The sequence below is a fragment of the Rana temporaria genome, chromosome 5 (assembly GCF_905171775.1).
Source record: "Rana temporaria chromosome 5, aRanTem1.1, whole genome shotgun sequence".
NCBI lineage: Eukaryota > Metazoa > Chordata > Amphibia > Anura > Ranidae > Rana > Rana temporaria.
The window spans coordinates 83,376,449-83,404,154 of NC_053493.1; the positions used below are offsets into that span (position 1 = coordinate 83,376,449).

The 27,706-nt window shown below is 42.5% G+C and overlaps 1 protein-coding gene across 1 annotated transcript; it reads right to left on the reverse strand.

The window, feature by feature from the left end:
• LOC120940122 (solute carrier family 22 member 13-like) lies at positions 1-27,706 on the reverse strand. The gene is made up of 10 exons (XM_040352779.1): positions 27,259-27,706; positions 24,452-24,555; positions 19,138-19,292; positions 18,570-18,738; positions 16,948-17,068; positions 7,008-7,102; positions 4,191-4,405; positions 3,739-3,847; positions 1,066-1,275; positions 1-308 (listed from the first exon to the last, which is right to left on the reverse strand). Exons 1-10 carry the CDS (start codon positions 27,631-27,633, stop codon positions 215-217), a joined length of 1,647 nt encoding a protein of 548 aa, XP_040208713.1. The 5' UTR covers positions 27,634-27,706; the 3' UTR covers positions 1-214.

The window sequence follows — 27,706 nt, forward strand, 5'->3', positions numbered from 1 at the left end:
GGACAAATGAGAAGGAAAGAGGGACAGTCGGGAGGTATGATAATAGTATATTCATATGGAGGACAAGGCTTTTCTTCAAAAAAGGTAACCGATTTATCATATGGGAACTTTTTCAGAGGCAACAGGGATTCATATAAATGTATAATTTTAATGAAGTTTAGGTGTAGTTAGACTTTAAATATAAAATTACTTCCAATGTTGGTAAAGAAAACAGCTATAAACGGGTTCTCTTGTATTCCTGCTTTGCACTCGGTTCTTGTTCCTGGTGGTTTTTGTATATTATTTGTTCTTCTAGTAGATCATGAGACCTGTAAGGAAGGGAGCACAAAATTGTATTAACAAAAACACAGTGGAGGGTATTTGATAAAATATTTATGACACTTTCTGGTGTTATGGTCAATGCACCAAATTCAGGAAAGCCTTTTGCAAAAGTTTAATTAATGGTGCTGCCATATGCAACAGATCCATGTGGTTCTTGTTTGTATTAATTTTAAAATTAATTGTCATGACTGCAACAGATTCACAAAGAATTAACTTTAATTCATAGATAAAGATGCAAAAGAGTCTCTTGGTTTACGTTACTGTTCTGAACAGGAATCTGATAATATATACCATTTATTCACTGTTCTGACCCATTCTCTTGAGCATGTTTTATAATAAACTTCACATTTTATTTTCCAAGTTTTTTTTTTAAAATCTTGTTTTTCTAAACAAAAATCTGATACTCTAAAGCAGGGGTTTCAAAACTTTCTAAGCAAAGTGCCGGTTTTCTGTTTTTCATGTTTTATAAAGGGCTGGACTGTGGCCAGTGGGAGTACAAAACACACTGGGATCAGAGGGCATAAACAATGCCCCATCATTGGTTATAATAGGAGGCCCCATTGTGGTATCAATGAGACGAACAGTGCCATTGATGGTGTCAATGGGAGGAAGGGTGCCCCATCATTGGGGTCAATTATAGAAATAGTGCCCCAAGAGACAGATAAAGGCAAGCAAAGAACTACATCTGGCCCCAGGCTCAGTTTGGAGAGAACTTCTCAAAAGCTTTTCTTATTACAGCCATACCTTGGTACTCCATTGGCCTCATGTGTATGGTCCTGCAGGTCTCTATTTCTTGTTTCAGGAAGGAAAAAGCAGAGAAGGCCTCCAACGATGGGACCGCTTCCATAAATGGCCATTGGAATAGCAGAGTGATATTTGTCCAAAAGACTAATAAGTGGAGAAATGATCCCAGCTATCCGAGCTGTCATGGAGCAGATACCCACTCCATTTTGCCTGCAACAAAACAGTTGCACCATTAACATCATAAAAGGGACTAATGGGGAAAGCATGAACATTCTTGTCTCTCGACACTCTCTTATCTCTGTTGTGGCTATTCTTGCTACAATTTTTAAACACTGTCCAATAATTCTCCAGTGCCTACTGACAGCAAGTATCTTGCAATATCCACTACAATAACAGTACATACTTTTAAAGCAGGTTTCCATCCGCATTTTTTTTATTTTTTTTTAAGTCAGCGGCTACAAACACTGTAGCTGCTGACTTTTAATAAGGAAACTTGCCTGTCCTAGGTGCCCGCGATGTCGGCCCCCCGAGGCTGATCCCTCAATCGTTGCAGCTCCCAGCGCAGCCATGCTCACTAAGGGAAACAGGCAGTGGAGCCTTGCGGCTTCACTGCCCATTTCATACTGAGCATGTGCGAGTCTTGTGGCGCTCTATGAATAGGCGGCTGCTCTCTGGGATACACACAGTTCCCAGAATGCAGTGCGTACCATTCCCCAGAAGACAACGTGAGGATGAAGACCAGCCGCAGACTAGGAAGAGGCAGATTAGGAAGATCCGCATAGCAACCGCAATTTTTGGTAAGTAAAAAAAAATATGTATTTTAATTTTTTTCTATTTTTTTGTAGATATTTGGTGTAATTTTTTTTTTTTTTTTTTTTTAGGGTGGACCTCCACTTTAACTTGCCTATCAGACTCACAGTGAAGTCCATATGCGGTGACAAATGTCACTGCTGGTTTGAGGTTTGTTTCAAAGGTTTCTACAGAGAAATATGTTATTGGTCCTCAAATGGCTTACTGAACATGTGACTTTTTAGCTGGTTGTGTACATATCCAGTGATAGAAGAATCCAGATAATCCGAACAATAACCTGCTTTGTTTTGCAGTGTTCCGCGGATAAAACTATTGGTGTTGATAGACCTGAGGATGCCTAGAAGTTCAGGCCTGCAATTGCTACAACAACAAACTTGCCTCTCACTATAGGCAAAGACAAAAATCTTACCACACATTCTTTTAGTGGCTGTAAAAGTTCTAGATAGTCCACCCTGCTGGTGAATAGATGACTGGGCGAGTTTCTGAAGCTCTACTATGGGTGGAGGTGAGCTACTGCTATAAAAGAGAGGTTGAAATGCACATGCATGACAAAATAGGATATACTGTTGGGTGAATGACATACTGTGCTACTAAGGCAAGGGTGCCCAACCAGCGGCCCGGGGGCCATAAGTGGCCCGCGGAGCCCTCTGATGTGGTCCGCGACCTCCTGCTTTGGGATAGCAGGTTCGCAAGCCTAGATCGCAGGTTGCCGACCTGTGTGAAAGCAGCCTTAGGCCCATTTCACATGGTTCAACTCACACAGACCCTCCATTTATCTCTATGGAGCGGCAGATGTAAACGGACTTGTGTCCATTTGCACCCACCTACCTCCAATCCAATCCACTAAAAAAAAAAAAAAAAAACAGAAGGGGATCTGTCCCCTTCCATTTGGTTGGGTCGGATGGGAGGGCCCACAGAGTAGAGTGGGCTGTGTCCGTGTCCGCTCTGCATATACAGAGCGGACACGGATTCTGTCTTCCGTCCGCTCCACTTATTGTGGCCCGCGACCAGTTACCAAGTTGGTTATGTGGCCCTCGCTCTTCAAAAGGTTGGGCTCCCCTGTGCTAAGGGATATAATATTCTGCTGAGTGATACAATAGTGTCAGTCATGATGCCCAATACATTATCATTTAAAGGATTTAAATAATTTTTGTAAGTAGAAACAGCCACATCTATGACTATTATTCTTGAGGCTAAAGCTATTAACCTATCATGGATGGTTAACCAGTATTTTGCTATAATGCCTTTCTGTGATTTTAAATTTGTGATCACTGCTTCATGTACCACATCCAACCAGCCCTTCATTCCGACTTTAAATACTTATCGGCTCTATTGTGTGTAAATTCAAGGAATTCAGATACTTTGTAAAATGTGCTGGTTTTACAACTGGCATTTTTTTACTAAGAGCAGAGAGAACAGCTATATATTAACAGCAGAATTTCTGGCCGCCCCTCCCCTCTTCTGTTCATTCACAGAAGGTTTGAATTTTGTGAATAGGTTCACATAATAATAAACCACTCTGTCATTGGGCAGGAGGAGGAGAGGGGAAGGCACAGCAGTTGCATGTGACATTGCAGCTGCTACAGCTGGGACCAGAAGGTCCAGGGTAGGCGTATCGGAAGTATAGCAAAAGCTATGCTCCTGGCGCTCAGTAAAAATGTACACTGTAAGTTAAAGAGATAACATGCACTTTGCGGAACTTAATCTATAGTAATTCAGCATATGTTTCATAGTGGCCGACTTTCCGGAGTTCAGCTTTACTCTGGCTAGGGAAAGTAGGCAGCTAGCAGCTGAGGAGTATGGTATCTGTACTTACTCCCAAATTTAAATGTATTACTGTACTGGGTTGCTGTAAGGGCTCACCTGATAACTGTAGGAAATAGTTCTGCAGCATATATGTAACAGATAGAAAATGAAGCTGCAATTGCAAATTTTCCAATCACGGCAAGCACTGTGATTACAACAGGCAATGCTAGGAAAGAAGCCAAAAACAAAGTCATTATACAAATCTTTCATAAAAAAAAAAAGGGGGATTTAATTAAAATGAATAAGTACAAAATCTTATGTGAAACGTAGTATATATTTTATTTGGAAAAATAACAGTATAGTGTTTTGTAATGACAGGACAGTTCCAGGAAGCAGTTTGACTAAGTTTATTCCTATGGTAGAAGCCAATGTTTCTGTCCCCTTAGAGACCTCCATCATTCCATGGCTATAGACATAAAGAGGCCATTTATACTGCTGGTAAAACAACTTTTTTATACTGTATGATTGTTGCATTACGATCATTAGAAAAGGAAAAAAACAATCCTTACTCTTCGGTATTGCCGTTATAATAAGACAAACTGTTCCACCAAGTAATAAACACATTGATTGGCTACGTTTCCGTCCTAAGATCTGCACTATGAACATGGATCCAAGGCGAGCTGGAACTTCTACTGCTCCAAATATAAGCTGGGTGAGATATATATCCAGCCCAAAACTGCCGACATTCAGACTCAAACCGTAATAAACCAGGCTGTTCACAAACCTAAAACATGAAAAATAAAAAGTAGAAGGGGGTAGATGGGGAAGAAAAGAACAATCTCTCCAAAAGGGAATCATGAAAATTAAAACATTATTGCCGTATAAAGAGAGTCTTAAACCCCTGTTTTTTTTGTTTTTGCTTGTTTTTAAATTTTGTTTGTCCATTTTGGAATATTTATTTTAATTCTCTGTCCCTGTGTTATCCTGGGGGTTATTTACGAAAGGCAAATACACTTTGCACCAGGGGAGGGCTGGGCCGGGGGGAAGGGTGGCAATTACAAGTGCACTTGGAAGTGCAGTTTTTCTAAATCTAATGCCGCGTACAGACGGTCGTTTTTTGTGATGAAAAAAAAACGACATTTAAAATCATGAAATAAAACGACGTTTTTGAAACTTCATTTTCAAAAACGACGTTGCCTACACACCATCGTTTTTCCAAAATGCTCTAGCAAAGCGCGGTTACGTTCAGCACTCTTTTCTATTGAAGCTCGCTTCATAACTAGCTTCTGAGCATGCTAGGGTTTAAAAACGTAATTTTAAACGTCGTTTTGTCCACACACGGTCATTTTTTGTGAAACAAAAAACGACGTTTTGAAAAACGACACAAAAAATTCGAGCATGTTCGAATTTTTTTTTTGTCGTTTTTCAGAAGACATAAAACGACACGGTCATTTTAAATGACGTTTTCAAAAACGTCGTTTTTTTTCATCACAAAAAACGACCGTCTATACGCGGCATAAGGCCTCGTACACACGACCGAGAAACTCGACGGGCGAAACACATCGTTTTGCTCGTCGAGTTCCTTGTGAAGCCGTCGAGAAACTCGACAAGCCAATTTTCTCCATTCCCGTCAAGGAAATAGAGAACATGCTCTCTTTTTGGCTCGTCGAGTTTCTCGACAGTTTTTTCGACAAAAAAATATCTCCCAGCAAGTTTCTTGCTGGTTTTTGCCGAGAAACTCGGTCGTGTGTACGAGGCCTAAGAGGTAGACCTGAAATGAGGGGAAGCTCTTCTGATTTCATCATCTAATAATGTGCAAGATAAAATTCAAGTTTTTTATTTTCCTTGCATGTTCCCTCAGATCTACAACGACTTTACTTCCAAGTGCACTGCGAGTGCAAAGTAGATTTGCTTTAGTAAATAACCCCCCCTGTGTATCAGGTGGGAGGCTGCAGATGTGCGCAATGCATCAATGTTCTGAGCCTCAACACACATTGCTTAACCACTTGCTTACTGGGCACATATACCCCCCTCCTGCCCAGGTGAAATTTCAGCTTCAGGCACTGCGTCGCTTTAACTGACAATTGCGCGGTTGTGCGACGTGGCTCCCAAACAAAATTGATGTCCTTTTTTCCCCACAAGTAGAGCTTTCTTTTGGTGGTATTTGATCACCTCTGCGGCTTTTATTTTTTGCACTATAAACAAAAAAAGAGCAACAATTTTGAAAAAAAAAAACAATATTTTTTACGTTGCTATAATAAATAGCCCAATTTGTTTAAATTTTTTTATTTTTTTTTCTCAGTCTAGGCCGATACGTATTCTTCTACATATTTTTGGTAAAAAAAAAAAAAGGCAATAAGCGACTGGTTTGCGCAAAAGTTATAGCGCCTACAAAATAGGGGACAGAATTATTATTATTGTTTTACTAGTAATGGAGGCGATCTGCGATTTTTATTGGGACTGCGACATTATGGCGGACACATCAGACACTTTTGACACATTTTTGGCACCATTCACGTTTATACTGCGATCAGTGCTATAAATATGAACTAATTACTGTATAAATGTGACTGGCATTGAAGGGGTTAACACTAGGGGGTGAGGGAGGGGTTAAATGTGTACCCTGCATAGTGTTTCTAACTGTGGGGGAAGGGGACTGACTGGGGGACGTGACCGATCTGTGTCCCGATGTACAAGGGACACAGATCGGTCTCCTCTCCCCCTGACAGGACGTGGATCTGTGTGTTTACACACACAGATCCACGTCCTTGTCTCTGTAACCGCCGATCGCAGGTGCCTGGCGGACATCGCGGCCGCCAGGCACGCGCATCGGCATCTCAGTGATGCGGTGGGCACGCGCACGCCGCCGTCGGCAGCGCTTGCGCGCCCCCCAGTGGCTGGAGGCCGTTGGCCATATATAGACGGCCTCCCAGAGATTAAGAACCACTCTGCGGCCGTATAAAGTCGTACGGCCGTCAGGAAGTGGTTAAAGGGGTTGTAAAGGTTCGTTTTTTTTTTTTTTCTAAATAGGTTCCTTTAAGCTAGTGCATTGTTGGTTCACTTACCTTTTCCTTCAATTTCCCTTCTAAATGTTTTTTTTCTTTGTTTTCTTTGTCTGAATTTCTCACTTCCTGTTCCTCCTCAGTAAGTTGTTCTGGCTGACTAACCACCGCTCAGATGCAAGCTTACGGAGGAGAAACAGGAAGTGAGAAATTCAGACAAACAAAAAAAAAAGGAAGGAAAAGGTAAGTGAACCAACAATGCACTAGCTTAAAGGAACTTATTTAGAAAATAAAAACGAACCTTTACAACCCCTTTAAGTATTTATAGTTAGCATATTCTTTACAATACATTTGCTCAGGTCCAAGCATTAGAAAAGAACTTACCACACGAAGCTCATAACAAGTGTAACTCTTCTTAGGGATCGAATCCTGAAAAGGTCTAACATGCTTCTCGACTTTGTTTCTTTTTCCTCTTTCAGCTTAGAGACACAATATCATATAACATCATACGTTTGATAAATGACTACAATGGTCAGTGTCATTATGATAAAACTCTTTAGTTCACCTACCCTGAGATTCTCTATAGTATAATGCTGGAAAAGGGGAATTCTATCCAGTAACTGGCTGTAGAAAGACATATAGGGGTTGATTTACTAAAGGCAAATAGACTGTGCGCTTTCCAAAATGTAGTTGCACTCTGCAAGAGCAGTTGCGCCAGAGCTTAGTAAATGAGCAAAAAGCTCTGCTGACTTCCATCATCCAATCATGTGCAAGCAATAATGCAGTTTTATTATTTTCCTTGCGTGTGATTGGGTACTTTTTGCAGAGTAAAGCTTTACCTCATTTACTAAGTTCTGGAGCAACTGCACTTGCAGTCTTTTTGTCTTTAGTAAATCAACTCCATAGTGTCATAAGGACTGTGGAAAATGCATTTTAATACAGTAATATCTCAGATTGCGAGTAACGTGGTTTACGAGCATTTTCGCAATACGAGCTATTATTATTTTTTTTATTTGACTTGTTTTGCAAGTTTTCTCTTGCAAGATGAGCAGGATTCAAGCCTCTGGGGTATGAAGTACCACATTTGGCCTAAGGTGCAGGGGCCAAATTTTCAAATTTCCGAATTTTTAAATTCGGAAATTCTAAATTTCGGAAAGCTGAAAATCCGAAAATCCGAAAATTCGGAAATTGAAAAATTCGGAAATTTCAGAATTAACTAATTTGTCAAAATGTGTTAAAAATGAATTCGGAACTAAACAAACTGCACATGTCTAGTAAGCGGACTCATGCTGTCTCTTGCTCTTTTGAGTGTATCAGACATAAGCAAAGCTGAAGAGGTATTTAACTTGCTGCTTGCCTGCTCAAATCTGAAATGTGATTTATAGATAGAGCTAGCCTTTAAAACATTTGTATTCAGCCCCCCTGAATCAATACTTTGTAGAACCACCAGTCTTTTTGGGGATGTCTCTACCAGATTTGCACATCTAGAGAGCGAAATGTTTGCCCATTCTTCTTTGCAAAATAGCTCAAGCTCTGTCAGATTGGATGGAGAGCGTCTGTGAACAGCAATTTTCAAGTCTTGCCAAAGATTCTCAATTGGATTTAGGTCAGGACTTCGACTGGGCCAAATTTAACACATGAATATGCTTTGATCTAAACCATTCCATTGTAGCTCTGGCTGTATGTAAAATAAGGAGACCTAACTAATTAAGACGCCATTGGCTGCTTGAAACCAAATGTTTGTCACCAATTAGGTCAAAGGGAAGGGGGAAAGGGGATTTTGGGGGGGACTATTCACGGCACTGGTTAAACACAGTATAATAAAAATAACAAGTATTTATTGGACATAAAACAGGTATCATAAAGCAACATTTAAAAACAATCCCCACATTGCACAACAGTAAGTTATACACAAACTATATCTGCATGTAAGGAGTTGATCGCCTCGACCGGTTTCGCGGTAGTGTACCGCTTCTTCAGGAGGGGGTTTGTCTACAAGATATGCATAAAACATATAAATATACAAGCAAATTTATACAATAGTTGTAAACATTTTATAACATAATCCAAGCAGCATGCCATATAATGGAGTGAAAAACTCACCCAGACTGGTCAATTGATCGAGCCAGGAACCCAGTTGAAAACCTTCTTTGGCGCAAGGAGGGGGATATATTTATTTAGAACGGGCTCTATTAAAGAATAAAATTGATAATTTCATATGTAGCGAGGTGGTCAGTTATTTAATAGGGTGGGGATCACCGTGGAGTGTGTGGGAGTGATATATCACAGTGACGAAGGTCGATTAAAGAGAGTGAAGGGTTGGGAGTGGGATGAAAAAAGGGGGGGTATGGGGGGGAAGGGGGAGGGGGTTGGTAGTGGGGCAAGGGAGGGAGAAGGGAGGGAAAGAAGAGGGGGGGGGTGGAAGAAAGGGAGAAGAAGGGGACAAGAAGGAGTGGAGGGAGGGAGAGGGAAGAATGGGTCTATGTGGTGACACCATAAGAGTAAAGTATTCTAAAGATGCTGAGAAGGAAAAAGTTGTATTAAAGAAGTTAGTAGTGAAGAAAGGGGCAGGAAGACAAAACGGGGATGGGGGGCGGGGTTTAGGGGGGGGGGGAAGAAAAGGGGGGCCGGGATGGTTAGAAGGAGATGGAGGATGGGGACTGGGGAGGGGAAGAAAGGGGAATGGACGGGAGTAGAGGGGAAGAACAAAAAGAAAGAACAGAATAGAGAGGGAAGGGGGGAACAGGAATTAAGGTAAGATAAAGATGAAAAAAGGGAAAAGGAGGGGGGGGGGGAAAGGGGGGGGGGTTGGTCCAGGAAGGGAATAGGGAGGAGGGAGGGGGGGGGGAAAAGTGAAGAAAAATTAAATTAAAGTGAAGAAAAAAGGGAAAGTGAAGAAAAAATGAATAAAAAAGAGGGGGGGATTGAAGTGATAAGTACTTATGTTTAATTGTGCAAACATGCAGGGTGGCTGAGGTGAACGTGAAAACATAATGTTAAGGGAGTGCCAAGAATATCCAAGGAATCAAAAGTTAAAGAAACCAATCACCAAGCAATCTAATAATATTTATATAGGTAGACCCTGATGGGTCTTTACCATAGCTGTATACAAGTTATATATACTTGATTTTACTGGGGCACAGAAAGACAGTCTCTGTCAGTCCATTCTAGAGTTTGCTCAACTGCCAGGGTATAGGCAGTGCAATGCACTGGTTCCAGCTGAGGGAATTAGAAGGCAGAGGGCCAGTTAGTCATGCAAAGCAATCAGAACAGGGGCCCAATGGATGGATAATGATCTGACTTACCGTGGCTGATACTCTTCCACGTGTGTCCCCAGGGAGAGCGTCCGTGCTAACTCACTAAAGCGGCTTCCTCAGCCGCTTTTGTAAGGATCCCTGGACGGCAATGTGTGACGTCATCAAAAGGCGACGCTATCGCCGTCCAACGTCCCACCAACCCTGCACGTGAATGCGTGGGTGTGCGGCCGTAGACCCAATGGCATGACGCCAGGTCATAGGCCGCAAACAGGGAGCCATGATTGGTGCTCCCTGCTGGGGACGACACTCCGTGCGCCAATAGTGAAGGAGAGGCTGGGCACCAGGCTGAATCAGCCAATCGGGGAGGTCAAACTCCGGAGGCAAGCTGAACTTGGAAAATAAACATTGTACATGACATTTAAATAGCAATTACAGCGATAAGCATCAAAATTACTCAATACATATAGTTGATGGGGGATTAATCCATCATTTTGCCTAGCAAACTGCATCAGAGCACAGCATTCTGAAATCTAAACAGGACACAAAGGTTTACATAAAGGGATAAGAATATCACAGTGTCACATCTATGTGATGGCTCAGGGGCCAGATAACCCACACATCAGGCCATGGTTGTAGCCTAAGGATGTGGGGGATGCAGTTGGTAAATGGGAAAAGGGAATTAGAATACACAGGAAAGGTAAGGGGGAAGGGAGCAAAATCCTTCCTGATTTTGCTCCCTTCCCCCTTACCTTTCCTGTGTATTCTAATTCCCTTTTCCCATTTACCAACTGCATCCCCCACATCCTTAGGCTACAACCATGGCCTGATGTGTGGGTTATCTGGCCCCTGAGCCATCACATAGATGTGACACTGTGATATTCTTATCCCTTTATGTAAACCTTTGTGTCCTGTTTAGATTTCAGAATGCTGTGCTCTGATGCAGTTTGCTAGGCAAAATGATGGATTAATCCCCCATCAACTATATGTATTGAGTAATTTTGATGCTTATCGCTGTAATTGCTATTTAAATGTCATGTACAATGTTTATTTTCCAAGTTCAGCTTGCCTCCGGAGTTTGACCTCCCCGATTGGCTGATTCAGCCTGGTGCCCAGCCTCTCCTTCACTATTGGCGCACGGAGTGTCGTCCCCAGCAGGGAGCACCAATCATGGCTCCCTGTTTGCGGCCTATGACCTGGCGTCATGCCATTGGGTCTACGGCCGCACACCCACGCATTCACGTGCAGGGGTTGGTGGGACGTTGGACGGCGATAGCGTCGCCTTTTGATGACGTCACACATTGCCGTCCAGGGATCCTTACAAAAGCGGCTGAGGAAGCCGCTTTAGTGAGTTAGCACGGACGCTCTCCCTGGGGACACACGTGGAAGAGTATCAGCCACGGTAAGTCAGATCATTATCCATCCATTGGGCCCCTGTTCTGATTGCTTTGCATGACTAACTGGCCCTCTGCCTTCTAATTCCCTCAGCTGGAACCAGTGCATTGCACTGCCTATACCCTGGCAGTTGAGCAAACTCTAGAATGGACTGACAGAGACTGTCTTTCTGTGCCCCAGTAAAATCAAGTATATATAACTTGTATACAGCTATGGTAAGGACCCATCAGGGTCTACCTATATAAATATTATTAGATTGCTTGGTGATTGGTTTCTTTAACTTTTGATTCCTTGGATATTCTTGGCACTCCCTTAACATTATGTTTTCATGTTCACCTCAGCCACCCTGCATGTTTGCACAATTAAACATAAGTACTTATCACTTCAATCCCCCCCTCTTTTTTATTCATTTTTTCTTCACTTTCCCTTTTTTCTTCACTTTAATTTAATTTTTCTTCACTTCCCCCCCCCCTCCCTCCTCCCTATTCCCTTCCTGGACCAACCCCCCCCCCTTTCCCCCCCCCTCCTTTTCCCTTTTTTCATCTTTATCTTACCTTAATTCCTGTTCCCCCCTTCCCTCTCTATTCTGTTCTTTCTTTTTGTTCTTCCCCTCTACTCCCGTCCATTCCCCTTTCTTCCCCTCCCCAGTCCCCATCCTCCATCTCCTTCTAACCATCCCGGCCCCCCTTTTCTTCCCCCCCCCCCTAAACCCCGCCCCCCATCCCCGTTTTGTCTTCCTGCCCCTTTCTTCACTACTAACTTCTTTAATACAACTTTTTCCTTCTCAGCATCTTTAGAATACTTTACTCTTATGGTGTCACCACATAGACCCATTCTTCCCTCTCCCTCCCTCCACTCCTTCTTGTCCCCTTCTTCTCCCTTTCTTCCACCCCCCCCCTCTTCTTTCCCTCCCTTCTCCCTCCCTTGCCCCACTACCAACCCCCTCCCCCTTCCCCCCCATACCCCCCCTTTTTTCATCCCACTCCCAACCCTTCACTCTCTTTAATCGACCTTCGTCACTGTGATATATCACTCCCACACACTCCACGGTGATCCCCACCCTATTAAATAACTGACCACCTCGCTACATATGAAATTATCAATTTTATTCTTTAATAGAGCCCGTTCTAAATAAATATATCCCCCTCCTTGCGCCAAAGAAGGTTTTCAACTGGGTTCCTGGCTCGATCAATTGACCAGTCTGGGTGAGTTTTTCACTCCATTATATGGCATGCTGCTTGGATTATGTTATAAAATGTTTACAACTATTGTATAAATTTGCTTGTATATTTATATGTTTTATGCATATCTTGTAGACAAACCCCCTCCTGAAGAAGCGGTACACTACCGCGAAACCGGTCGAGGCGATCAACTCCTTACATGCAGATATAGTTTGTGTATAACTTACTGTTGTGCAATGTGGGGATTGTTTTTAAATGTTGCTTTATGATACCTGTTTTATGTCCAATAAATACTTGTTATTTTTATTATACTGTGTTTAACCAGTGCCGTGAATAGTCCCCCCCAAAATCCCCTTTCCCCCTTCCCTTTGACCTAATTGGTGACAAACATTTGGTTTCAAGCAGCCAATGGCGTCTTAATTAGTTAGGTCTCCTTATTTTACATACTAATTGGGATGAAGGCACATATTTACTTCTTATACTTTTAGTATAAAAGAGACCATACTCATCCTTTTTTCCAGCTCTGGCTGTATGTTTAGAGTCGTTGTCCTGCAGGAAGGTGAACCTTCGCCCCAGTCTCAAGTCTTTTGCAGACAATAACAGATTTTATTCTAAGATTGCCCTGTATTTGGCGCCATCCATCTTCCAATCAACTCTGACCAACTTTCCTGTCCCTGCTGAAGAAAAGCATCCCCACAAAATGATGCTTCCACCACCATGTTTCACAGTGGGGATGGTGTGTTCAGAGTGATGTGCAGTGTTAGTTTTCTGCCACACATAGCGTATTGTTTTTAGGCCAAAAAGTAAAATTTTGGTCTCATCTGACCAGACCACCTTCCTTCATATGCTCGCTGTGTCCCCCACATGGCTTCTCATAAACTGCAAACAGGAGTTCTTACGGCTCTACTTCAACAATGGCTTTCTTCTTGCCACTTTTCCATAAAGTCCAGATTTGTGGAGTGTATCACTAAGGCCCCATACACACGATAGAATTTATCCGCGAATACGGTCCAGCGGACCGTTTTCGCGGATAAATCCTCTCGTGGATTTCGGCGGATTTTCATGCGATGGTGTGTACACACCATCGCATTGAAATCCGCGCCGAAATCCTCTGGCGATGACGTGTCGCGCCGTCGCCGCGATTATAACGCGGCGAGGTGCGCGACGCTGTCATATAAGGAATTCCACGCATGCGTCAAATCATTACTACGCATGCGGGGGATCCCTTCGGACGGATGGATTCGGTGAGTCTGTACAGACCAGCGGATCCATCCGTTGGGATGGACTCCAGCAGATGGATATGTTGTGCATGTCAGCAAATATCCGATCTGCTGGAATCCATCCCAGGGGAGATATATCCGCGGGAAAAGATCCGCTGGCGTGTACACACCATAGGATCTATCCGCTGAAACCCATTTGCTGGGATTTATCTGCAGATGGATTCTATGGTGTGTACGGGGCCTAATAGTTGTCCTGTGGACAGATTCTCCCACCTGAGCTGTGGATCTCTGCAGCTTCTCCAGAGTTATCACTTGGCTGCTTCTCTGATGAATGCTCTCCTTGCCCGGCCTGTCAGTTTAGGTGGACGGCCATGTCTTGGTAGGTCTGCAGTTGTGCCATACTCCTTCCATTTTCGGATGATGAATTGAACAGTTCTTCATGAGATCTTTAAAGCTTGGGATATTTTCTTTTTATAATCTAACCCTGCTTCAAACTTCTCCACAACTTTATCCCTGACCTGTCTGGTGTGTTCCTTGGCCTTTATGATGCTGTTTGTTCAATAAGGTTCTCTGAGGGCTTCACCGACCAGAGTAGTGATACTGAGATTAAATTACACACAGGTTCACTCTATTGACTAATTGGGTGACTTCTGAAGACAATTGGTTCCACTAGATTTTAGTTAGGGATATCAGAGTAAAGCAGGCTGAATACAAATGCATGCCACACTTTTTACATATTTATTTGTAAAAGAAATATAAAATTGATCATTTTGTTTCCACTTGACGATTATGTGCCACTTTGTGTTGGTCTAACACATAAAATCCCAATAAAAAAAATTACATTTTTAGTTGTAACATGACGAAATGTGGAAAATGTATAGGGTTATGAATACCTTTTCAAGGCACTGTACAGCATTTGTAGCTGCTGAGTTTTGGTTTTCACATTCCCTGCTGAAGTTCCTCTTTAAAAAGACTCTGTCACCATACCACTCGTTTCAACAACAATCTTCCCATAATATTTTATGTGCTCTTAAATTATGTTATGCATGTTATGTACATTATTTATATGGACAAACAGATCCTCAGATTGAAAAAGCACCTCATCCCATTAATGGTATGTATAAAAAGAGGGAGGTAGGGTACCTGAGGACCCTGGGACTATTATGCGGTGCAAATAGATTGTGTAACAATCTATGTGCACCGCATAATAGTCCCAGGGTCCTCAGGTACCCTACCTCCCTCTTTTTATACATGTTATGTACATGTTAAAGTCTCCCTCGCTTTAAAAAGTCCTGAGACTGCTGCTGGGTGCTGTCTTCTTGAATCTGATGTCAGTAGCCCCAGTAGACTCAGATCTGTCACTCAAGACACTTTATAGTAATCCCCTTTTCTTTTGCCCATCAGCCACATAAAAGTTTATGCAGAGAGATAAGTGGTGGGATGGAGAAGATGGGCCTGTGTTCCGTCAGAATTGATAACGGAAGTGACGTTCCATCGCCGCAATCTTGCTACACCCCGCACTCCTCCACACTAATGATACACGGAGAACAGGGCAAGCAGACATCTTTTTTACACCCACCGGATTTTTGCATTCCACAGTTATTTTTAACAGTAAACAGAGCTTGTAAGATGAAATACAGTATTTAGAAATCCGATGGACTATTTAGATGTTAAATTTTCTTAAAGCAGCGGCAAACCTGCTGATCTCACAGGTTTGCGAATATGTGAGAACACCAATGTTTTTATAATTCAACATGTAAACAGTTCGATGGATTTCCAAATACTGTATTTCACCTTATAAGCTAAATTTACTGTTAAAAATAACTGTGAAAAGCAAAACTCTGGTGGGTGTAACAAGATGTCCGCTTTCCCCCTTCCCTGCGTATCGTTAGTGAGGAGGAGTGCGGGGTGTAGCAAGATGGCGGCGGCAGGACGTCACTTCCATTACCAATTCTGACAGGTCTCCTTATCTTACGGAACACCTGCAAGGACTGTAGATATAAACCGTTATGCCCTGTACACACGAGCGGAATTTCCGTTGGAAAAAAGTTGGATGCTTTTTACAACGGAATTCCTCTCAAGCTTGGCTTGCATACACACTGTCACACAAAAGTTCTCTGAACTTTTGAGCGTTAAGAATGCAGTAACGTACAACACTACGACGAGGCGAGAAAAAGAAGGCCAATGCTTTTGAGAATGCGTCAAATTATTTCCGAGCATGTGTGTTTTTTTTCCCGTTGGAATTGCATACAGACTAACGGATTTTCCGATAGGATTTTTTTCAGTCTAAAAAAATTGAGAACCTGCTCAAAGCAAAAGTCTGATGGAGCATACACACGGTCGGAATTTCCGATGAAAAGCTTACATCAGACTTTTGCTGGCGGAAATTCTGCTTGTGTGTACAGGGCATTAGAGGAGGAGAGGGCTATGAGGTGTAAGGAAAGAGGTTGTTGTGCTACGGAATTGACTCTTGTTCTAGCAAGTTAAAGAGTGCCCTGAAAGTGGATACAAAATAAATTATAGAAAGGAAAAACACTGCAAGTAAGCGTTTATACTTGTTTGTGGTTGTACCTGCATTTTATTCAGTTGGTGGCAGTTGTTTAAAATGTTGAGTCTCATGCTGCGTTCACACGACCATTTTTAATGGTCTAGAAAAAACGTTTTTTAACACGATTATTGTTAAGCCTGCCTTGCCTACATACGATCGTGAAAAAAAAATGCTCTAGCAAAGCACGGTGATGTACAACACGTACGACGGCACTATAAAGGGGAAGTTCCATTCGGATGGCGCCACCCTTGGGGCCTTTTACTGATTTTGTGTTAGTAAAAGACGATTTGCGCTTTTCAGTCCGTTACAGCGTGACGAATGTGCTATCTCCATTACAAATGCTAGTTTTACCAGAACAAGGGGTCTCATCTCATAACTTGCTTCTGAGCATGCACGGTTTTTTCACATCGTTAAAGCCCACAAACGACCATTTTTTACGACGTTAAAAACGATAACGTTAAAAGCGATGTGAAAATTTAGAGCATGTTCTACATTTTTAATGGCCATTTTTTTACATCGCGTTAAAATGCTCTGGAGCCCACACACAATCGTTTTTAATGACATTAAAAAAAAAAAAAATTTTTACATCCCAAAAAACGGTCGTGTGTACGCCGGATTCGGGTCAAGCCATGCCTGTTCAATACACCCAGACTAACGTATGTATTTGCTTTTTTACATCATGTCATTTTCTGCAAAATGTTGTACAAAACCATGCCTTATTGTTACCTGTGTAAGCAATTCCTCTGAAAACGTATTTTTATTGACTGACGCTGCTTTTCGGAGGATTTCTTTTGCTCTTTCACGTTTTCCTTTAGTTAAAAGCCATCTGGGAGATTCTGGGAGAATCCTGCAACAGTGTATTTTTTAACAGTCTAAATCAAGAGTGTAATTTTAGAAGTTGAGAAAGGTTAAACTGCATAATCCATATTTGTTTTTACAATTGGGGCAGGTGGGAAATGTCCAACAGACAGGCCTCAGCCTGAGGAAGCCCTGGATAGGCCTACAGAGAAAAGTTTTAGGAGGTGGCAGGCTGCCCAGAATTCTACGATTTTCTATGTCTTTCTTAAGTAAGCATTAAAGTGTATGGATAGCCAAAACTTTTTTTTCATAGTTTTGGATAGAATAAGGACTAGCTAAAACCAGACAGTTAATTTTTTGCTATCTGCATTCAGTTTGTGCGTTTTACCTTCATTCCTGTCCCAGAGACCTGTAGTCCTTCTCAGTCTAACTGTCCCCGGTCCACCCCTTTAATTTATTTAATTTCAATAATGGAGTGCCCTGGTGGCTCCTCCCACCAACACTGATCTGCTTGGATTGCATAGAGTTGCACAGAGAGTCTAAAATATGGTAAGTAGATAAATATAGGAATTTTATTTAAAAAAAAAAAAAAAACATTTGCAACATGGACACAACTAAATGGATGGGTTCCAGCCAACCCTTAATCTACTTAAAACACAGTTTTATTTCTGTCTTGCTGTTGGACATTTTACCTTCTCTGGTCAAACCAGGGGAGGGCTGGAAGCCTTAGGTCTGGGGGGCAAGTCCAGTCAAGTGGCCCATTGAACCTCCGAATCAGCTCACCATCCATGGCCCATCTGGATTTTCAATGCCGCCTCACCAGTGCCCATCAGTGCAGCCGACTCCAGTGCCCACCAATGCAGCCTGATCACTGGAACAGGTTACATGGGGTGTATAGGGCGGAGATGGGGGTCAGCTATGGGTGTCAGGGTCTCTCACCTCAGTGATCTCAGCTCAGCAGGTCCTTGCATGCCACAGCCTCCTGGGGGGGGGGTAATGCTCCTGGTCCTGGGGTCAAGTTGCAGCCAGCACCCAGCCCTGGGTCCTGACTCCCTGACATGCCCTGCCTCTGCCTGCTTCCAAGAATCCACTCCCAGGGAGTTGTAGTTTCCTCTGCTCTGTTTTCCACCCACTGGGAGCTTGAGCGTGGACTACAACTCCTGGAATGCAACAGCTAGTGGTCATCCCGACTTCCAAGACCAGAATAAAAAAATAAAATGGTAGCGGGCATTTTGAACATAAGTTAGGGTGGCCTGGGAGACAATTGCCACCCTGCCCCCTGGCCCAGCCCTCCCCTGGGTCAAACCTTCATCAGCAGGACAGGAACTGAAGAGAAATCTCTCTATTGTAGCCCCAGATAGTATTGAAAACCTGACAGAGGTTTTAACCCTTCCCCACTATTCAAAACTACAGTAAAAATTGGCGATTTTAAGTTGCATTGTGCCTTATGCAGTATACTATGTTGGTAGGTAAGATTATTATGTTAATTAATCCTTCCATTGATTATGACGATAATTTCCTCTTTTTATTATTTCATGTACCTTACTCACCAGATGTAGAAAAATAAAAGGGCAGTTGGGGCTGAGCAAACTATCTGCAACAACCTCCAGTTCCTGATGCCATAGCTGACTCCTGCCAAAACCATTTGTCCAACTGCAAAACAAACATGGCCGCTGATGGTGGCATAGGCGCGCTGAGACGATCCCACCCACTCAGCAACTGAAATAAAAAATATGTAATGATAAATTAGATACACATTTTCTGTTTGCCTTAACAATATTGTACACAATTGTAAGAATAGCCAGAGCAAAAAATAAATATTCCAAACTGGTGTGGGCGTTCACAATGTATATTTCTGTTTTCTTTTGTATGAATATCACAAAAAATAAATGTATCACTTGCCATACTGCAGTCTCCTAAGTGATGTAAAAAAACACTAGCAGAGTTTTTTGTTTTATAAGAGAACTGTGTAGGTGGTAACCACTCCATACCACTACGCAGAGTGGGTATGGAGTGGGCCCCAATCAAACAGGGCAATTACTTTTTTGTTGCTTTAAAACAACATTTATTAGAAGGCAAATACATTTACTATAAAGTAACAAGTCTCACGCCTATTACCTAACACAAGATTGTTGATCAGGACCCCCGACATGGCCATTCCCACAACGCACCGCAGGGCTGTATAGAGGTAAAAATTTGACACAAATGCTGCTCCAACACCAAACGCCATCATCAATAACATTGAGATTAATATGACCGGACGTCTCCCAATCCTTAAAAACAAAGCGTTACTTATTCCAAAAATATTGACTTTTTACAGAGTTTTTTTTATCTAGAAAGTTATTATAGGCATTCTGGAAATAAGGCCAGTTTTGGAGCTGAAACTCTAAAATCAATATGAATTTCCGAAACAAGGAATTAGAAATCATAGTAATATTTCATATGTAGGGCCAGATTTACCTTTAGGCACAGCAAGCCTTTGCCTATGGGGCAAAGAGACAGCTTTTTTCCTTTAAACCTTGTTCACACAGGCGTACTTGAGCACACATTTGTGCAAAGGGCAGTGTTTGTTTTCACAGACACAGCTGCTGCTCCCAATTTGACTATGGGTGTATGTCCCCTAACGCAAACAGTGTGAGTATGGGGACACACACCCGCACGGATGTTATTTGGGATCAGCGACTGTGGCAGTGCATGGGAAACCCGTGCATCCTGTGCGAGCGAACACAGCCATTCGCACAGATGTACACTTAAAGTGGAGGTTCACCCGGAAATGACAATTTTTAAGATTAGATTTATGCTCATTTTGTCAAGGGGGATCAGGTAGTTTTTTTTAAATCGAAGCCGTACTTACCGTTTTAGAGATACATCTTCTCCGCCGCTTCCGGGTATGGGCTGCGGGACTGGGCGTTCCTTCTTGATTGACAGTCTTTCGCCAGACTTCCGACGGTCGCATCTATCGCGTCACGATTTTCTGAAAGTAGCCGAACGTCGATGCGTAGGCGCCGTATAGAGCCGCACCGACGTTCGGCTTCTTTCGGCTACTCGTGACGCGATGGATGCGACCGTCGGAAGCCTGTCGGAAGACTGTCAATCAAGAAGGAACGCCCTTTCCCGAAGACCATACCCGGAAGCGGCGGAGAAGATCACTCTCTAAAACGGTAAGTACTGCTTCGTTTTTAAAAAAACTACCCGATTCCCCTTGACAAAATGAGCATGAATCTAATCTTAAATTTTTTTTTTAGGGTGAACTCCCGCTTTAAGTACGCCCGTGTGAAGGAGGCCTTACATTTATCAACCAAACATTTTTTGATCATTATCGGTAGAAATAAAGTCATCTTATATAAGCAGATGGGTGCTGCTCTGGGTTCCCATGATTGTGTGCCTCTAGGCTCCAAGGATGGCACTCCAGCTTTGATCATATAACAATCTGTTGTGTGTTGCACCTACAGTATTCTGTACTTCTGGAAGTTAGGGTGGGACTGTACTCCATCTGTTTTTAACTCACTGTATACACTATGACTAAAAATGTCTCAGGGGTGGCGCTAAACCCTTATCAGAAATCAGTGGCTATGGAATAAAGACATTAATATAGTAGGATAATGTCATACCTCTTTAGTTCTTTTATCTATGGCAGCAAAGATCCTCCCAACGCTGTAGATAAGGACTCGCACGTGATGGACAGAGCAAGGCCAAGTTGTTTAGTTCACGTTAATGACTGTGCTTGTTTTAGGTCTGTCTACTTTTGTAATTTGGAAAGAAGTCTACTAAAAAGTATCTTAAAAAATAGACCATAATAAAAGAGAAGAGAAACAAGCTCCCTTTCCTCCAAGCAGAGACAGGGACACCTTGCTTTAGCTTATAGAAGCATTCAACAAGCATATAGGTATTGCAGGGCTTTCATAATATAAGCCTTAGCATGCCTTGTAAACAGTGTCATAGATTCAGTCTGTACTAAATGTTGGTTTGTAAAATAAAGAATCAATAAAACAAATTAAAAAAAAGTAAAACAATAAAAATATCTGTTCATGTGTGGTGTGTCACTCCACATGCAGGTGGGGCATTGGGATTCTTTTCTACCATGAGCCGTCATCAGGTTGCAAAATCTTTAGCAAACCTTGAAAGCTTGGGGTTACACATCTGTTCAGGTCGCAGCAGAATAGTGGAGATATCCTAGTCATCCTGCAGTTGGCTTCTATTGCAAGCGATGTGTTGCAGACTAAATTTGACATAGCACACCACTAAGCTGCCAGGATTTGCCAATGATATTAGTAGGAAACTTGTGAAAGTCCACCATGTATTTAATATTTTTTTTACCTGGAGTATACTCTCCCTTTAAAGTTGACAATTTTCCACTTCCATATGAAAATTCTAGTTTATTTGCTGTCTTTTTCTGAAACACAACGAGTATGCAGCAAGTAACGCTGCATACTCGAGTTTAGCTTAAACCATAATAATGCAAATCAGGCAGCCACACTTCATGAGCAGTGTTGTTGATTGGAACGCAAGGGGCATGTCAGACTGCTGAGCTCCTTGTTGAAGCGTTGTCCTAATCTCTAGAGAGCTGGAATTCCAGAAAATGTAGTGGGTGCCCCATTTTTTTCCTGCGCTTGGCAAAGCTGGCTGCCGCGATTAGACAGGCTCTGCACAGAGAGAGACTGCCAGCAGATGCAGTGAAATTTCCCCTCTCCTTATCCTCTTTCCTATTGGCAGGAGGAGGAGAGACAATGACAGGAGCAATTACAGGAGCAAATCAGAAGGACTCTAACAAGCAGCAGCTGCAAAGGATTCTGGGATGTGTAGTCCCTATCAAAAACGACCCCATAGTCTTGTATCGGGACAGGAACTACTAAGGCCAGCATGCACTGGGAGAAGAGGAACAAAAGACTCTATCTTGCTTATCTGAGGGAATTCAGACACCACGAGGCAAGATAAAAGACTGGTCCTAGGGGAGAGGTGCTGCCTCCCAGGTCAGTCCACCGCATGATTTCTGGCATCCACAGCCGGTCGAGGACGTCCAGCTTGTAATAGGGGTATCCCAGGTGTTCCTGCACAGATGGTGTGAAGCATTCCAGTGTGAGGTGACCAGTCAGGTCACCAGAAGAGCCTGCCCATTATCAGGACATTCATTTGGGCCTGACCACAGGATTTGGTGAGGGGGCACATGCCCATTTGCAGGAAACAAGGACACTGCATACAGACAAAGTTGTTTTACTTTGCCCATCCAGCTTTATGAACACTGTATACAGACATCATTGCTCTTAGTCCCCTTGCTGACACCTGTAGTGCCACAGGACACAAGTCCATTCAGATACAGAGACGCTGTATACAGACACTATTGTCCTTTCACCTTGCCAAGAAAGATCCTGCATTATTTACTTGATAATCTAGACCAAGTTGTGTTGTTTGGCTGTGCTATTCAGGAGTTTATGTGCACCAATGAGAGTGGTTAGCTGAACATACAAAGCCTCATTCTTCTTCAAAGAGACTGAAGTTACTAGTGCCCTGTGGGCACACACATGTGTGTGTACTCAGGGCTCTGTATACGCAGTGGGTATGTGGGACAGTTTATATGGGAAAGTTAAGCCACTAAACATTGATTTGAATACAGTGTTTGTCGTTGGGCCTGTCGTGTCAGGAGTCAGAAGGGAGAGGTCTGACATAAAGGGTCATTCTTCTGCTTTCCTCCTGCTTGGACTCATAGAGACAAATTTAAGTAGTGGCAGCCAAACTGATATAAAGTGTCATATTTGTGATTTATTTGCCATTTAAGTGTGCCTCTTGGGGTTATTCTCAGGTTGGGAATCCCCTGATAGCAGTCCGAATACAGTATTAAGCTACATTGCTCTTGGTCTTAGTTACTATTGTAGGGGGCAAGTCTCTTTTGTTGTGATTACTCACACCATAAGCCGATCTGCAGGTGAAGGGCAATGGATGTAAGCTGGCAACCGTAGATAGTCGGGCAGAGACACAGGATGGAGCTGTCTGTGTAAACAAGGCAGAGCTCCGTTCTGACAGGGGGAAAGTGAGGGATTTTGTGGAATAAAATCCATCACTTCCCTTAGTAAGAGCAGCACACAGTTTAAACAAAAACACTGGTTAGGAACACAGTTCACCCTTTGAGTACCCTAAATGTTTAACCCCTTCCCGCACAATGTCATTAGTACAGTGACGGTGCATATTTTCAGAACTGATCACTGTTTTAGTGTCACTGGTTCCCACAAAGTGTCAGTGTTTGATGCAATATAGCAGTTCTGCTATAAGTCGCTTATTGCCGCCATTACTAGTAAAAAAAAAAAAAATGACAGTATATATCCCATAGTTTGTAAACACTATGAGCTAGATTCAGGTAGCGGAGCCTTTACTTACATCAGGTGTCCCCAGCGGAGCCCCTCCTTACATCAGGTGTCATCAGCGGGGCCCCTCCTTACATCAGGTGTCATCAGCGGAGCCCCTCCTTACATCAGGTGTCATCAGCGGAGCCCCTCCTTACATCAGGTGTCATCAGCGGAGCCCCTCCTTACATCAGGTGTCATCAGCGGAGCCCCTCCTTACATCAGGCATTCCCATCGGAGTCCCCCCTTACATCAGGCATTCCCAGCGGAGTCCCCCCTTACATCTGGTATGGCCCCTCAGCAGCAAAGACTCTCTCCGCCGCCACTACAGTACAGAGTGGACAGTGGAGGAGCTGGTCGGGTGGCTGTCAATAGGTATTGAGCTGCGGCGCCGCCAACCCCCACCCCTTCCCACATAATTTCACAGACAGACAGCAGCGGGGCGGGAGGTGGGCAGTGCCGCAGCTCAATTCCTATTGGCAGCCACCCGGGCTCCTCTTGTTTGGTCTTCAAGAAAATGGCGGTCGGCGGAGACATTGTCCCCGCCCGACCGTGGACCTCGAGTAATTTGTGGAGCCCTACGCAGCTTGCCTAGCAAGCGTATAGTGCGGATCAGCACTGGCCGTATCGCCAAATTTGGCCTGGTCATGTAGGGGGGTAAACCTTCCGGAGGTCAAGTGGTTAAGGGCTCTCTGACAGCAGTAAAAACTGGTGGCCGAGCTGTGATTTTTCTCACCCATTAAATTTAATGGGGCCATGCCGCAACTGTATGCAATGCATACGCATGTGGTGAGGTTGTGAGACATTACAGGGTTAAATCAGACATTAAGAAGGCAATGTATAACGCCTGTCAAATTCCCTCTGAAAAGCTATCTGCTTCAGAAAACAACACTGCGCTCCACTGCAAGTAGTATGAAAGAGCCCTATAAAAAAAAAATGCAATCAAATCCTTGACTGTTTATGCAGCCTGACTGTGTTACAGTTATTAAAACGAAGGGTTCATTTGGATTTTAATTCATTACATTATTTAGATTCTTACAGAAGCAATTACATTTTCTATATTGATCATTAAAACAGACATAAAGAAGTTTTCTTACCAATCCCCTAACGGTCCAAAAATAATGGATCCTATTAGGAGCCCCGCCATATAAACAGACTGTGAAATATCCGTTAATTCTTTTCTGTGGCAGACAAGATCAAACTAAATAAGAAGATATGGTTGAATTAGTTTATAACTTCATACTGTATCATTTGTATTTAATAACAAAAATTCATAGAGTGTGTACTAAAGTACTTTTAGCTATCAGGATAAGGGGGAGAGTCCACTGCTCAGTTATGAGGGTTGAACCCTGAATTGTCTGCGCTTTCTGCAACTGACCAAATTTACCATAAGATCAATTTTTCTTTCCATGCTGAATTCAGCTTTTGTTTTTTTACTAGCAAAAGTGTGTCCAGTCATCAAACATGCTGAATATAGAAATGTGCGTTGGTACAGTAGCGGTGAGTGCAGCGGTAGGCATTGGTGGAGGGGCAAGTGAAGTGGAGGAATGCAGAAGAGGAGGATGCAGATCAGGCGCAGTAGTGAAAATGGGGATTGATGAGCTGGCATGGTGGTGAAGTAGCATGCAGGCACATTGCTGACAAGGAGGGGTGCTGGCATGGTGGTGCTAAGGGGGCCTGCAGCTGTAGTGGTAAGCAGAGTCTCCACTAAAGAGCTGTCCACTTGGCCAGCAGCATAGGTCGGGCAAACTGGTTGGTGGCGTTTGCTGCCAGACCAGAGATTACAGCATCTATAATACAGCAGAAGCCGGTGGAGAAGGAGGTGGTGTGAGCTCATATGGTCAGAAATTAGAAGACTATGTTCATTTTCCTGTATTCTTCTTTTACAATGATTATTTATTTTTTCTTAAAGTATAACTAAAGACAAAACTTTTTTCCAGGTTTGGATAGAGTGGGGAGAGATTAGCACACCTGTCAGTTTTTATTGCTGTTTGTGCCCCCATTAAGGAAATTCACACTCTCCATTTCTCCTGTTTACCATTATCACTGAAAGTGAACGTAAAAGAAAAATTACACATTTTGGGTTGTCCCCTGAAGTGTAAGAGAGAGGAAATCTACCAATGAGGACACAAGTTCTGTTGACTTGGGGGACCTCAAGGAATTCCCTTAATTTGAAGGGGTTTTGTCTCACTTCGTGTTTGGCTATGGGACAGGAAGTGAAATCTCTGCAATGGAGCACAAATGGGGAAAAAAATAAAAATAAATTGGACAGGGGCTAGAACCCTTCCTTAGTCTATCCAAAATGTAAAAAAAGGTTTTTCCTATAGTTCTACTTTAAGCAAATCTTTAACAAAATGCAATATAAGTACATGTATAATAACAAGTAGATGTGCAGTTCACTTCTAAAGAACTTGCCATAATTGGATTGCTTTGTGGTCTTTAGAAACAGTACTGAGCATGCCTACTTCAACAGCACACTGTCCTTAGAAATTATGGTAAACACTTTAGCAACTGTATATATAACATTTTTAGTTGTCTTTTTTTGCAATATTTGCCAACATTTAATAAAAAATAAAAAAACAACTTCATGTGTTGACATTTTTTGCATGTAACAAATAGTATTTTCCATATATTAAAGAGGAAGTAAACCCTCTCTAATTTTTTTTTCTTAAACACCCTGCAAGACAAAGGCATAATGATCTAGCGCATTATGAATTACTTACCCGAGATCGAAGCCCCCGCAGCGGTCCTCGGTCACCTCCTCCGTCGTCGCCATTATACCCGGAGTGACTTCCGGGTATTGCTGCTCCGGCGCTGTGACTGGCCTTTAAGGTTTGGGAGATATTTGTTGCACCTACAGGTAAGCCTTAATCTTAATCTGTTTACTGTGTACCATGAGTCTGAAACAATATCACCAGTATGGTTTAGACACTCTGCCCATATCACTTTTTTTTGCATTTGCAGTTTCTTTGAGTTTGAAAGGAATTCTGACATACTGCCACTGACTATGTTCTACTTTTTAGACATTCAATTTAAAATGTTTTATACCCAAATACTTCTCGGGGAAGTGTCTGTTCTTCTATATATGCACATTTGTGGTGGTGTTAGCTCATGTCTTTGAACACTGGAGTCCTACCTCACTACTCTGTCTTGATTAGTTCTCCCATGTAAAGGTGTCAATTCTTTTCTTCCAGAAGCTGGGAAAAATTTGACATGTCTCAATTTTTCATGTCTTTGTTGGAATGTCCCTGAAAGTATTGGCCAATCGCTTAAACTGGTCCAGTGTGCTATACAGAATCTCACCTGCTCTACGTAACATAGTATTTAGCACATCTGGTTAGTATTGTTGATAAAAAAAAAAACACTTTGTTCCCCCATAATAGGAAAGCAATTTTTTAACTTCATTTTTTATGTTTTTGTATGTATAGTTCCTGCCACAGCAGGTACATAATTAATGTACATTTTCAGTATGTACTGTATGAATATAAGAGTAAAGAAACATTAACGGAATTACAATGGGGGTTGTTTATGAAAGGCACTTGAAAATGCACTTGAAATTGCACTGAAATTGCACTTGGAAGTGCAGTCGATGTAGATACAAGGGGGACATGCAAGGAAAATAAAAAACTGCATTTTAGCTTGCACATGATTGGAAAAAAAATCAGCAGAGCTTCCCCTCATTTCAGATCTACAGCGACTGCACTTCCAAGTGCAATTTGCACTTGTAGTGCAAAGTGGATTTGCCTTTCGTAAATAACCCCCAATATTTCTTGCCTACTGATTAATAGTTTTAATTACTAGTATTAATAGTGCAAATGCAACTTTTTATGAAATAAGGATGTAATTTTTTTTAAAACGATGAATAGGTAAGAGAGTTATTTAGATTAAGCATATTTTACCAGACCTCGGTAACCAGCGTTGACTTCTGATGCGACGTATCGTATATCCATCCATCCTGGCAGACTTCTGTGCTGTTCAGTCCATACCTTTCAATAGACTCAATATCCCAGTCCACTGGAGTATACATAATGCATTGCTCATAGCTGCCCTCTTTATTACGAGGGATGGTTAAATTCAACTGATGTTCCTCGGTTACATTTGGATCCTTTTCTAAGATCCAGCTGGTATTACAATGATGAGGCACTGATATTCCCATAAACACTTGTCCAAACATGTGGAAGGCATTAAAGAAACTGAGAAAACACAGCATAACCACCAATAATTTTTGAAATCGACCAAATTCCCCAACATTTTTAAGGATTTCCCCAAACTCTGTCATTGTTAGAGTCTAACTGAGAATGAAGCAGCCAGGCAGACATTAATATTTAATCCTAGTCAATAAGTTACCTAAA